The 13,964-nt window shown below is 64.7% G+C and overlaps 1 protein-coding gene across 1 annotated transcript; it reads right to left on the bottom strand.

Annotated features, from left to right (window-relative positions):
• LOC311437299 (uncharacterized protein) lies at positions 1 to 9,918 on the bottom strand (the record flags this gene model as incomplete). The annotated part of the gene is made up of 5 exons (XM_084520336.1): positions 8,885 to 9,918; positions 7,534 to 7,802; positions 3,389 to 3,637; positions 1,944 to 2,823; positions 1 to 243 (listed from the first exon to the last, which is right to left on the bottom strand). The coding sequence occupies exons 1-5, from the start codon at positions 9,734 to 9,736 to the stop codon at positions 1 to 3; spliced, it is 2,493 nt and encodes an 830-aa protein (XP_084376462.1). The 5' UTR covers positions 9,737 to 9,918.
• Positions 9,919 to 13,964: the final 4,046 nt, after the last annotated feature.

Raw genomic sequence — 13,964 nt, forward strand, 5'->3', positions numbered from 1 at the left:
TTACTGCCCGCTGGGGTCCAGCCTCGTCTCCAGTTTGGTCTTTGCGGGGGATGGGGTGTGCAGGTCCTGGCTGGCGGGGGACAGCTGGCAGCACAGCACCGAGCGCAGGACCCGCAGCACCGGCGGCCGCAGGATGGCGAAGACCCAAGGGTCGAGGATGGGGTTGATGGAGAGGAACCTGAGCGCCAGCAGGTCCCAGTCGTAGTTCTGGCCCTTGTTGAACTTGTTCATGTAGGCGCAGACCTGCAAGAGAGCAACGGGGGGGGGGGAAAAATGACGCCGGGGCTGCTCCCCCAGGGGCCGGGAGCCCGGCAGGTGAGCGCAGTTTTCAGAGCAACAGCTGGGGAAATGCGGGCTGCTTTCTGTTCTTAAATGAATTTCCTGCAAATGAAAGCCAGCTCTGCGCTCTGCCTGCGCTCAGCTGAGCCCAAATGCAATTAAGCTGGAGGCTGGTGAAGGAGGCGGCGAGGGGCTGCGCGGGATGGGGACGCAGCGGGTGCAGGGTGCCGGGTGCTGGGCCGCCCCGGTGCGGGGTTTCCTGGCGTGTGCCGACTCATAGCGGCTTACGGGGCTTCCTGGCAGGGTGACTCAGCACTCCTTACTCACCCCATCGCCACCCCCTCGCTCCCACGCCGCGGGGATGCTCGGATGGGGAGCTGGGGGCACGGGGAGCGCGGCGGCCCCGCTGTGCCCGGGGTGCGCCGGGTACCGCTGGGGGATGGCAGAGTTTGCCAGCCTGCCCCGGGCTCGGGGTTTTTTTTTTTGGGGGGAAGGGTTTGTGATTTTGTGGGCTGGGAGTGTCATGGTTCGTGTGCTCCTCCTCGGAGGGTTGGCACTGTGGGCCAGAGGAGAAAGTGTCACGCCCAGGAGGCAGCGTTCGGCGGCTCCGTTGGAGACGATGCCAAAGCGCTGCCCAAACCTAAACCCACGTGGGAGCCGGGCAATGGGAAAGGAAAAGGGACAAGGTTAAGAGCTGCCACCACCGGGCCCATGGGATCCCCATCAGCGGCACTTTCCCACCCCGCCTGTCCTGAGCAGACCCGGCCAAGGGGTCCCGGCATCCAGAGCCGGGCTCCTCCAGGCCGCGGGGAGAGCCGCCCGGCGCGCGTGGGCCCATTGACGGGAGCTCTCAGGATGTTGAGTCTGGTTCCCGGGATGCTTGCGAGCTCCCGGACATCGCCGCTTTGTCTTTCCTCCCTCTTACAACCCAGACAGCCTGGCTTGGCTACAGGCTGCGGTCGTTTTCTCTTCCCTCGGGACTCTTCCTGCTGTGAGTGCGAAAGGGAAGGTAGCGTCCATTTAAGTCCACGAGCACAAAATTAGTGCTGGCAGCACGCCCGACCTTAGTGGGGCTCGCTTCTAATGGGAACTAAACGACGGCGAAGGAGCCTCCCGCCGCGGCAGGGCTCGCTCACACGGCTCCGAGCCTCCCGAGCCAGGGCTGGAGGTGATGGAGAGCTGCTGGCGGTGAGACGCAGCCCGGCGGGGTGAACAGCAGCCCCCAGGTGAGGAGAGCACGGCCCTGCTACGCGCTGCTTGCCTCCCAGCCCAGCCCAGTGGGGTTTTCTCCCTCCCCATCCCCACCTTTCCGTGTCTCGCTCCTCGCCCTGCCACCGCTCGCGCCTCCGTGGCGAGCGCACGTGGCCCTTGGTGACGGCAGCCCCAGGGGACCCCGGCGTGCCCAGGATGTGTGGTGCCACCCTGCCTGGCCTCGAAGCCTCTGCGGGAGGGGAAGGTGGCTCCAGCACTGTGGGAGAATCCCTGGCTCCCCGTGAGCATCGTGAATCGCCCGCGGTTTGTGCCAGACCCAAGGTCTCCCCGAGCTTTGGGAAGGAGCTTGGATTTTGGGCAGTGGAGCAAGAGGGGAGCCTTAAAAGAGGAGAAAAAGAAGGAGGGATGCTGGGGAGGGGACTCACACCTAGGGAAGAGGTGGTGGCACTCACCGTGAAGGGCAGGGAGCAGATGACGAAGGTGATGGTCATGATGGAGAGGAGCAGGAGGTGGTCGATCTCCTCGGCCATGGAGAACATGCACCGCCCGCCGCCCCCCGCCGCCCGGGGCTGCTCCAGCACGGCCATCCGACGGGTCTTCTGCCCCCGGCGGTGCATGCGGGCCAGGTTGCTGATGACGCTGAGGTTGCAGAGCAGCACCGAGAGGATGAGGAGCAGCAGCAGGGTGGCGTAGAGCAGCGAGAAGGTGACGTGCATCCCCGCCGCCTCCGCCTCCGCCCCGCCGGCGGCGTGCCGGCCGTCGTCCAGGTACATCTGGATGAAGCACCAGGTGCCGGGGCAATACTGCACGTAGCGCCCGAAACCCACCAGAGGCAGCGAGCAGAAGGCAGCAGCGAAGGTGTAGATGGCGGGCAGGGCCACCAAACCCGTGCGGGGGCTGAGGAAACGCTCGTAGAAGTAGGGCCGCCCCAGCGCCAGGCAGCGCTCCAGCGCCATGGCGAAGAGGATGAGCATGGTGGCGAGGCCGAAGAAGCTCATGGAGAAGCCGAAGTAGAGGCAGATGTGGCCTCCCCGCGCCAGGGCGGTCAGGGTGAGGTTGCGGTGGTAGGAGGCCAGCACGAAGGGGCTGACCGAGCAGGTGCCCAGCAGGTCGGTGACCACCAAGGCCAGCACCAGGACGTGGAAGAGGGACGGCGGCCGGGCGCGGGGCGGCCGGCGGCAGCGCAGCAGCAGCCCCAGGGCCAGGAGGTTGCCCAGGAGCCCCGCGGAGAACATCAGGGCGCTGACCAGAGGCCGGGCACCGGCCACCAGCGCCTCGCCGCGCTCGCACGGCTCCCGGCCCGTCCCGTTCATCGCCGCCGCCCGAATGCGCCTCCGCCGCCCGCCCCCCGCCCCGGCCCCGCGGCGCCGCCCCCCCTCCCGGGCCGCCCCGCCCCGGGGCCGGGCCCCAGCCCCGGGGATGCTCCGGGAGCCCCCGAGGATGCTTCGGGAGCCCCCCGGTGCCGGCGAGCTGCGGGGATGCTTTGGGAGCCCCCCCGCGCTCCGGGCGCCCAGCCCCGCGTTTGGGGTGCGCGGGTGGCCAAGGGGTGCGCGGGGGGCGCAGGGGGAGCCCCCATTTTCTGCCCCAACGCTGCTCGCCCTGGGGACCCCCAGCTGGGTGGGAGCCCAGGGGGGACGGGGGAACCCCCCAGCCTTCAGCCTGCCCCAGGGGGCTCACCCAGCCCAAGCAGCAGCCCCAGAAAAACTTCCTTGTGTTGGTGCCGCGGGCGCGCAGGATGGCACAGGAAGCCTCGCCGCTGCGTTGCATTTCCCCTGGCATGACCCCAACCCTCTCCACACTTTGCCCCTTCCTTTAGCCACCGAGCACGGATCCAGCTCAGGCAGGACGCGGGTTCACCCCTTCCTTCATCCCTGCCCCAGCTGGAGCCTGTCCCCACTCGTGTCCCCCCCCCAAAACCCGTCGAGACACGGCGGCGTTGCTCAGCTCCGGCATGGGCACGCCGCTTGCTGCCACGCTCCCGTTTTCGTCGTTGCTTTTGAAAACTCCCTTTGGTAACAGGAACTTTGTAAAGGAAACACGATCGAAGGCAAACTCCAGCGGCCGGTGAGATGTGGTTTGTGACAGCACCTTCGCTTCCGACGAGAGGTTCCCGTTCCTCGGGCTGGTCGCTCGGCCCGAGAGGCTCCTGCCGTGTGCCATCACCTCTCGGTGACAGGCCACCCATCTCCACGGTCCCGTGGCTGGGTGTGAGGGGTGTGATGGAGGGAAAAAGGTTTTTTGTGTGCTTGTGGGACAGGAAAATGCCTGTCCCGGGACCTCTGCAGCCCCCCGTGGGGCTGATCCCGCTGAGCATCGATGCCCACGGACACGGATGATTTTGGGAGCTGTCCCAGCAGCTTCCCAGGCTGCCGAGGGCTGGATGCGATCCTGCCACGCTCAGCCCCCAAAAAAAGCCCACAAAAAGCAAATTAAAACAGTGGCCAGGGCCAAATCCTGGCCTGCTTGGTGTAAGCAGCCCGGGGAGGCTGCGGCATGCGCTTTACGAGCAGAAGCCCTCCCGCGGGGTGGCTGCCCCAGGGCTCCTGCCAGCCTCCCACTCCTCTCTGGTGGTTGCTATCGCAGCTCAGGAAGGGCTTTTGGCAGGTTCTGGAGCTCGTTTTCCTGGCAGCTAATGGAGCCTTAAATACCCATCTGGGGCTTCGGGCTTCTCAACCGACAGTTGCCTCTGAGGGGATATTTTTGCAGTAATAGGGAAATTGCTGGGCTTTTTTTTTTTTTCTCTTTTTTCTCCCCGTTCTGAGCTCAAAACCAGGAACATGCCACTTGGTACAATCTGTCCATTTCTCGGGAAGTGTCTGTTTCCCCCTCCTTCTGCTTCCATGTTTATCTCCGCGTCTAACAAGGAGCATATGTCTTCCCGAGGGTCGTTGGCATCCTTTTTCCCTCAGAGGAGATTTATGGGGCCATCCCGCTCGGAGAAGAGCTCCGGGCTCGAAGGAGCACTGAGTGAATTTCACAGAAACCCCGGGGCCAGGAGGACGCAGCCCCTGGGGTGCTGTGCCCGGGGCTGGGGAGGCGCTGGGACCGTGCCTCGTCCGCAGGCGGGTTTGAAATACAGAGACCCGCACGGGTGGGTTTTGACCCTTTTAAACCAAAAGCCTTTATGTTTAGAAAACCCAGACAGCGTTTTCCTTCCAAAGAAAACCCAGACGTTTTCCCAAAGCATTCCCAGCCCCGACGCTTCTCTGGTGCACCAGTGCTGGAAGCAGCCTGGCTCCCCGGCTGCTCGAAGCCCGGCTGAGCACCAGCGGGGCAGGTACAAGTTCCTGGGCCCCGGGGAGTGCCAGCACCTGGGCGCACGGGTTAAAAAATGCAAAGCACTCACTGGCTCGTGGTGTCGTACAGCCCGCGGGCTCAGCGCCCTGGCTCGGGTGCCTGGCAGCCGTGGAGCTGCAGCCTGCCCAGGCACGCGGCTTCCGACTTCGGGAAGGGCTTAAAAATGCAAGCAGACAATAAAAAAAAAAAAAAAAAAAGGGCCCCGTGCAAGAACCAAGCATGTTGCTGGGAAATGAGCTTTTTGGGAAGCTGCGCCTGGATTTCATGAGCTGAAAAATATTAAAAATATATACATATAAAAATAAATCAGCTGGGCTCGATTTATAGGGTTGGGTGACGCCGGGGACAAGGACACCAGGGACACCGTGGTCACGGGAGGGCGGTGGGCACCAGGCAGCAGCTCCAAAAGTTGCCTCGCTGCTTCCAGCCACTGCAGCACCTCCTGCTTGCCTCCATTACGCACCGGATCCGTGCCTTTGTGCCTCGCTGGCACCGCAGCACCCTGGTGCAAAGGGGCCCCCCAGGAATTGCTGCATGGTGCCGATGGCCAGGAGCAGGGACAGGCTCAGCCCTGCAGCCCTCAGCATCTCTGCTTTATGGGGACCTTTACGGCTAAACTGCAGGTCTCAGCGCTTTATTTATTTCTTTGTGTGCTTGTTCATAGGAAAGGGCTCTGGGTTTTGACTCCTGAAGCCCCCAAAAGGGCAAGGGCACGCCTCGGGGCACAAGGCTGCCGAAGGGGTGGGCTGGAGAGGAGAGCGCAGCCCCCTCCTTGCAGCTGCTTTGCTCTGTCCTGCTATCAGCCAGCCCTGGCTGGGGACGTGCTGCCATCTCTGGAGAAGACAGCAGCACGGCAGCGCCACGGCCCCAAAACGCAGCCGAGTTTCGGATCCCAGTGGTGTGAGGATTCGCCAGCAGCTGCTGGGGTCCCCCCCGCTGTGAGCAGGGGAGGGCACCCATGAAAAGCGCCACCAAAGCCAGGTGAGCGCGCCGAGGTCACCAGGATCCCCCAGGGAACCCGTGCAGGGAGCAGGGAGCCTCCAGGGATGGGGTCGGGGAGGCAGGGGCAGGGGTTGGGGTCACCCCACTGCCCTGCAAGCCCCCCCAAAACGGGGACATTTGCTTCCTCGGGTGATGAGCGCATGGACAAGTCCGAGAGCGCGGCGCACGCGTCACCTAGGGGCTCGGATGGAGTCTGCATCCACGCACCTTAATAAAAACCCTGATTTATTTTAATTTAATTGCTCTCACTTCGCACTGAGCACAGTCCCGGGCTTTACAGACACGCAGTCAGCACCCGGCTCGCGGCACCAGCTCGCAGCCTGCTTCGGCACGCTCTCCAGGAGCAAATCCTGCTGGTGGGGGCACGGCTCGTGCCAGCCCGGTCCCCCCGTCCCGAGCGGTGCACGGAGCCACACGGCGGAGGAGATGCCAGCCCAGGGGCCAGCAGGAAGGTTTTGCAGAGCCATTATCCCAGCCAGTGTCCGTCCTGCTGCGGAGATCAGCCCGGTGAAAGCCGTGGCGCTGCCTCGGTGCCGCTCCTGAGCTCACAGGGTCCCACGTGCGCCACCTCCAAGTCGGTAACATGCGAGGAACGGGGCACCAAAATGAGGACCAAGCCTCGGTTCAGTCCTTTTTCCGCAGAAAACCCCGCTGTGGGGCACAGACCGGGGATCTTGCAGGGCCGGGGGTGCCCCCCCGAGTACCGCCAGCCTGCCCTTCCCTCCACCAGCAGAGCCTGGCAGGTCCCGGAGCCGGAGCACGAGCGCTCAGGTCACCTCCAAAAAGCCCCAAGCTATATTTACCCGAGTTGCTTCCTTCAAAAGGAAAATCAGTTTGACAACAAGAGTAAATACCGCGTGAGAACTGGCAGGAACACGGCTACACCTTGCGAGGCTCGGCTAAACAGAGGGAGAGAAGTATTTGCCCTGTCTCCTCCAAGGACGCTAAGCAGATGGGGACCGGGGTTATCGTCATTTTTTTGTCCTAAACGGTCACTGGAGGCAGATGTTAAACAAGCACCAGTTAATACGCCTGGTTGAGGGGAAATGGAGCGTTCATTAAAAGGATCTGTTGCTCGCATGCTTGCACCGCGAGGTTATACATCCTGGGCTCTGCTTTTTCTCTCGCTTGCCACTCTTATTAAGAGCGGGTATCGTCATAAATACCGCCTTAAAATAATTACGGGCAGCCTCCCACGGCACAGCTGGGCACGATCGATTCTCCAGAGCAGAGCCACGGCGGGGAAATCGCAAGCCCTGAGCCGAGGAGGGGCCGGGGAGCTGCCCCCATCCTCCTCCCCGGGGCACCCCGAGGCACCGCGGGGACAGCGCAGGGGGCTGTGGCCGGCCCCGGGGCCAACCCCATCAGCTCTCCGGGCATCGTGTGCGGGATGAGGAGATGGGGCAGGGCTCCAAACCACTTTTATCCGAGGGGGGAGGCACGAGGCTCTCCCCCCTGGTGTGCTCCTGCCCAAAACGCAGCCCTGGCACCCCGCACCAAACCCCGCAGCCGTGCGCTCCCCAAGCTCTCCGCCGAGCGCTGCAAAATCCGCAGGTCCCCGGAGGGATCCCCCCCCCCGGCCCCGCTTCCTCCGGCGGGCGGCACGCATCCCCGGAGCCCAAAACGGGGCAGCAACTCCACTCGCCCACCCCGTGCCACCGCCCAGGGCGCCGTCTCCCCCCACCGCTCGGGGCCGAAGGCTCGCTCCTCATCTTCACCGGCTCCCGCGGCCCCCGCCGCGCTCAGGGGAAGACGAGCCGCGGGGCGTCCGTCCTGCGCCAACCCAGGGGGCAAAAACGAGCGTCCCCCTCCGGCCCCGGTCCTTTGAGGGTGGTGGCCCTGCGGGAGCCCAGGCGGCGGCAGAGCCTGCGGACGAACATGCGGAAGACGGAGGTGCGGAAGATGATGAAGACCCAGGGGTCGACGATGGAGTTGACGGAGAGGAAGCGCAGGGCGCTGAGGTCGGCGTTCTCGTTGAAGTCGGCCGCGAACGCCCCCATGTACGCACGGATCTGTCCGAAACAGGAGGCTTCAGCAAGGCCGTGGGGGGGCTGAGAGGTTTGGGGGGGGTAAAGAGGGTTCCCACCCAACCCACAGAGGGATCCCCAGCCCCGGGGTGGGTTTTGGGGAAAGATTTTGGGGAGGATTTTTCCCGGGTCAAGAGATCCGGTGAGGTTCCAAGGGACCCAGCGCCTCTGAGCATGGGGGGGGAGATTTGGGGGGGGTTACTGAAGGGTCTGACACCCCTGGGAGTGGGCAGGGAGAGGGTTCAAGGGGTTAAAGCAATGAAACGACCCCCCCCCTGCACCTCTGGGATGAGGTGGTGGTGATGGGGGGGGGGTGAAAAGGGGACTAAAGCACTGACCCCACTGCCCGTGGAGGGGGCGGGGGGGTAATTAAAGGGATTAAGGCAATGAGCCGAGGCCACTGCCACCTCTGGGATGGGGGGGTGGTGATGGGGGGGTTAATTAAGGGAATTAAAGCAATGACCCGAGTCCCCTGACCCCTCCGGGATGGGGGGGGGTAGTTATGGGGGGGTTAATTAAAGGGATTAAGGCAATGACCTGAGACCCCGACACCTCTGGGATGGGGGGATGGTGATGGGGGGGGGTTAATTAAAAAGCTTAAAGCAATGACCTGACCCCCCCGACACCTCCAGGACGGGGTGGTGGCGATGGGGGCGTCCTTCCAGGGCGGGTACAGCGATCCCCAGACCCACGGGATGGGGTGGGGGATATCGAGGGGGGGGCAAAGCAACGCCCTAACCCCCCCGACACCCTCTGGCACAGCGTGGTGGTGATGGGGGGGGTCCGTGGGGGTTCAAGGCAACCCGTGGGACAAGGGGGGGTGCTGGGGGGGGGTTAAACACAATAACCCACCCCCCCCCGGACTGATGGTTATGGGGGGGATGTCCTAAGGGGGGGGTAAAGCAATAAGGGGTAGGGTGGTGGGAGGGGGGTGCTTGGAGAGGACCGGAGCGAGGTGTTCGGGGGGGCACAAAGGGGTGGATTTCAGTGCTGGGGGGGGGCAAGGAGGGGCCTGGGAGGAGGGTGACGGTGGTGGGGGGGGGGGGGGGGGGTCTCTTTGTACTCACGATGAGCGGCAGCGAGCAGACGGTGAAGAGCACGGTCATGAGCCCCAGCAGGACGAGGTGGTCGAGCTCCTCCATGCGGGGGGGGCCGGCGGCGGCGGCGGCGGCGGCAGCGGCCGGGGGGGTGGCTGCTGCCCCCCGGGGGGGCTGCCTGCGGGCCATGCCGTAGAGGTGCCGCATGCTGCTCACGTTGCAAGCCCCGATGGCCAGCACCAGCACCCCCATCAGGCTGGCGTACAGCACGGGGAAACCGAGCTGGCCGGCCCCCCCGCCGGCCATACGGATGAAACACCAGGTGCCGGGGCAGTACTGCATGGGGACCCCAAAACCCAGCAGCGGGAGCGCGCAGAAGAGCGCGCACAGCCCCGCCGCCGCCGGGGCCAGTGCTGCGCCCAGCCGTCGGGTGAGGTGGCGGCGGTAGAAATAAGGGTGGCCCAGCGACAGCCAGCACTCCAGGGCCATGGCGAGCAGCAGGAGGGTGGGGGCCAGCCCGAAGAAAGCCATGAGGAAGGCGAAGAGCTGGCACAGAGCCCCCGGCTCGCCCTCGGCTCGCCCGCCGGGCGAGCCCAGCTCGCTCAGGCTGCGGTTGTAAGCGTAAGCGGCCAGCACCATGGGGCTGAGCAGGCACTTGCCCAGCAGATCGGTGACCGCCAGCCCGCTCACCAGCACGTAGAAAGCCGACACCCTCGGGGGGCGACCGCCGGGCGAGCGGGAGCGCCGGCGGTGCTGGCCCAGCAGCAGCAGGGCGAGCACGTTGCCCAAAAGGCCAGCCCCGAACAGCACCGAGCTGGGCACCGCCGACTGCCCGCTCTCGATGAAACGGCTTCCCCGGCACCGGTAGCCTTCGCTCGCCATCGGGCTGCCGCCCTCGACCTTCCTCCTCCTCCTCCTCCTCCTCCTCCTCTTCTTCTTCTTCTTCTTCCTCGCCGCCGCCGACTGGCCCGGCCCCGGCGCGGGGTGGGAGGCACGGGGGAGGCGGCGCGGAGAGGTTCGGGGCGGCCCCCGGGGCGGCTCCTGCCCGCCCCGGGGTTAGGGATTTGGGGGGGGCACGGAGGGGAAACGGGGGGTGTAGGGGAAAGTTGGGGGGGATGGGGGGGAGGTCCGCTGGGGGGGTGGGAAGGGGGCGGGGGTGGGCTGCCGGGGGGGGTAAGGGGGGTGGGTGAGGGGGGGGGAGTTAGTTTCTGGGGGGGTTGGGGGGTGGGAAGGGGTCGGGGGTGAGGTCCTGGGGGGGCTAAAGGGGTGGGGGGTGAGGTTCTGGGGGTGCAGGTAGGGGGTGATTAGCTCTTGGGGGGTTGGGGGGGTGGGAAGGGGGCGCGGATGGGCTTCTGGGGGGGTTGGAGGTGTGGGCAAGTGCATGGGGGAGCTTCTGGGGGGGGGCTGAAGGTGAGGGTAGGGGTCGGGGATGGGCTCCTGGGGGGGCTGGAGGTGAGGGTAAGTTGTGGGGAGAGCTTCTGGGGGGGTTGAGGGGGTGGGAAGGGGTCGGGGATGAACTACTGGGGGGGGCTCGTGTGTGGGTAGGGGCTGGGGATGAGCTCCTGGGGGGGTCCCAGGGCTGGGAACGGGCTGAGCCCCCGGGGGGTCAGGGGTCCAGCCCTTGGGGTGATGAGGGCTGTGCCCCCAGTGCAGGGGTAGGTGATGGGGTTGGCACCAAGTCCTTGGAGGGGACTACGGGGTAGAGGGCTGGTGTAAAACTGGCCAGGAACGGGCAGAATTCCCCACGAGGCCGTTCCCTGCAGGGCTCTGCCTGCCCCCCATCACTCCTACCTGCCCCCCATCACCACTCCTACAGCACCCCACTGCTCCTACAGCACCCCACAAGCCCACCATGGGGTGGTGCCACTGCCGAGCCCCCCGTGCAGGGTCCCAGCCCCCCTATACCCGCAGCAGAGCCCTGTCCACAGCAGGGGAAAGCTTTGGGTGAAGCCCCCAGCGCCTCTTCCAGGAAGGGCAGCGGCCCCCTCCAGCTGCCTCGCGCATACCGCAGCTCGCAGGATACATGTGATGATGAATAAGCACGAAACCACGGCTGTCTGCTTTCGGGCCCCTTTTTTTTTTGCTACTCTAGCCGAGCGTAGGAGAAGCACAGGAAAGTATCAAGATGACAGGAGGGGTGGGAAAGGCGCTCGGTGCCCGGCACAGGCACCCGCGCTGGCGCGTTTTGGCGGTAGGTTGGATTTTTCGGGTCTCCTCCAGCCCCCTCCGGCAGGGAGGGCGCCGAGGGAGAAATTTCAGGGAGAAATGAAGGTAAGCTTGGCCGCCGCTCGGCGTTTTTGCACGTGTGGGTGTTGAAGTGCTGCCCTCGTTAGGGCTCCACGCAAACACGGCGAGCGTTTCTGCCCCGGGCTGAGGGGGGGGACCCGGGGAGAAGAAATCCAGCCTGCCTGGAAATTCATCCTCCTGGTGGGCACGTCGAGGTGAAACACGCTGCCTTCTTCGGTGCCCTGATGGGCAGCTCCTTTTGGATGAAGAGCATCGCTGTGGGACCAAATGTGGAGCCTCGTGGTGCTGCGGGGCACGGCACCGACGTTTTGGCGGAGCCCTCCGCGGTGCCGCAGCCCGGGGAGCGCAGCCCATGCGTCGCTTTTCGTGGCCGTCCTGCTGGCCCTGCTCCTCGGCCTCGCTCCGGGCAGATTTGTGCTGTTTTGTGCTGAAATCCCACCCGGGGAGCTGCAGCCAGCCATGCAGGAGCTTCTCAAGGTGAGCCCCGTGGGCTTCGTGCGCTGGGAACCCGGCACCCCGGGGACGCCCTCGGAAGGGGGACGTCACCACCACGGGGCGCACGCTGCTGGGGTGGAAAAGAGGCCAAAGTGTCACCGCTGGGGAGTTCCTCGCCAGGCTGGGCAACGCCAAAAGGCCAAATTCAGCAGAAATTTGTCGCCCGGGGAGAGGAGGAGGAACCTCGACAATAGTCAGCCCTTTTTTGGAGCGGGTGCCGTCCCCGGGTGCACCGGCACCGGAGAGCTGGCTGGGAACCCTGAAGGACGCGGGGATGCTTGTTCCTGTCCCAAAAAAACACCCAAAGTGGCAGGGTGATGGGGACCGAGATGGCTTTTGGGGAAAAGCTCCAGGTCCAGCCATGCCCCCAGGGCACAGGAGGTGGCCACCCCGGGCAGAGGTGGCTGAGGGTGGCCGCGTTTCTTCCCATCCTTGCTCCAAGCAGGTCTGGCACCGAGCGTGGCCGAGCACGGGCGCCGCCTTCCAGCCTGCTGCGGGGTCAGGGCGGCTGTCCGGTCAGGAACACGACCACAAAGTCATCTCCCTCCTTTCCCTGCCCCAGGGGAGAAAGCGGCGTGGGCAGCCAGATGCTCCCGCTCCCCGTTCGGCTCTCCTCTTGGCGTGGGTTGTGTAAACTGCAGCTATTCGGGGGAAAATGATTTTGAGAAAGGCTCGTCACCGCCGATGACGAATCTCCCCTCTTCGTCACGGTTCCGACGTGACCCTCTTCTCGCCGCTCGCATTCCTGGCGGAGAAAGGAAAGAAAGGAAAAGAAAAAAAAAAAAAAAAAAGGATCAAAACAACCCAAAGCGGAAGAAAAAGCAGCACGCCGCAAAACCCCAGAAGACAAATGAGGAGCTGGAAAAACTTGAAGCATCTGGGAGGAATTTCAGGTTTTGTTTCCAAAACTCTCGCTGACCCCGCGCGGCTTTTCCCCGCCGCCCGGGGGGGTGCTGAGCGGGGTGCCTGCCCCGCTGGGTGGCTGCCAAACCCCGTTTTTTCCGCGAAGGAAGCCCGGGGGAGCCCCCATCGGCGATTTCTCGCCCTCTTCCAGCCCGGCGCTGGCTTTGGAAGCGTTTTTATCGGTGTCCCCATCACCTAATTTAGAGCCCGTTAGACGGGGAGGGTTTTGGCAGGAGGCGAGGGACGCGGCTGGCCGGGAGCGGCCGCGTTGGCAGCGCTCGCTGGATGCTCCCATCCCGAGCAAACGAGGCTGGGAGGGTCCTACGGGGAAGAGACATCCCCCTGCCAGCCAGGAGCATGAAATTGGGGTGGCCGTGCCCCAAAATTTCCCTCCCGGGGCTCTCCTCGCTGCGGTGATGCGCTGAGAGTCCCGGACACCCCGTTTCCAACCGGCTGGTGAAGGCACCTCGAGCAGCCCAGCCCCGGGCAGTTCCCGTGTCCCTATTTCTAGGAGAGCAGAGATGACCCCATAAGGGGGTTTTTGGGACCCTAAGTGTTCCCAGAAGTGGCTTTGGGGTGCGGGGAACACAGCCCTGCTCGGAGCCAGGCGGAGAAGTGCCGCTGATTGCCTCCAGCTGTTGCTGCTTGGAAATGAGCCCCAGCAGGGTGATTTGGGGCTGCGGGGGGTTGGGGTCGGGATGTGGCCCTGCCCCGCTCTGGGTGGGCAGTGTGGGGGCAGGAGGAGCTGGGGGAGTGCAGTCGACCCCGTTGCACAAGCCCAAAAAGGCTGCGGGAAGGGCAGGGAGAGGGGCGCCTGGTGTGGGGTGGGGGGGACGGTGTGGGGAGGGCTGGGGGGGAAAGGGGATGGGGATAGGGGATAGGGGTTGGGGATAGGGGTTGGGAAAGGGGGCACAAATAGGGGTTGGGGTATCAGTAGGGGTTGGGGATAGGGGTTTGGGGACAGGGGACAGGGAGAGGGGACAGGGATAAGGGATGGGGACAGGGAGAGGGGTTGGGGACAGCAGTAAGGGTTGGGGATAGGGGTTTGGGGACAGGGGACAGTAATAGGGGTCAGGAATAGCAATGGGGTCGGGGATAGGGGTCAGGGTCAGAGGATAGCAATAGGGTTTGGGAATAGGGGTCGGGAACAGGGGACAGTAATAGGGGTCAGGGACAGGGGTTGGGGACAGCAGTAGGGGTTGTGGATGGGGTTGGGGGCAGGGGACAGTAACAGGGGTCAAGGATAGCAATGGGGTCAGGGATAGGGGACAGCAATAAAGGTTGGGGATAGGGGTTGGGGACAGGGATAGGGGTTGGGGACAGGGAGAGGGGTTGGGGACAGCAGCAGGGGTCGGATATGGGAATAGGGGTCAGGGAGCGGGGTCGGGGATAGGGCTGAGCCTGGTGGGGGCAAAGTGCGCGTGTCCGTGTGTGCGCGTGTCCGTGTGTCCGTGTGTGCGCGTTC

This window comes from Aythya ferina, assembly GCF_964211825.1.
Source record: "Aythya ferina genome assembly, chromosome: 5".
Taxonomy (NCBI): domain Eukaryota; kingdom Metazoa; phylum Chordata; class Aves; order Anseriformes; family Anatidae; genus Aythya; species Aythya ferina.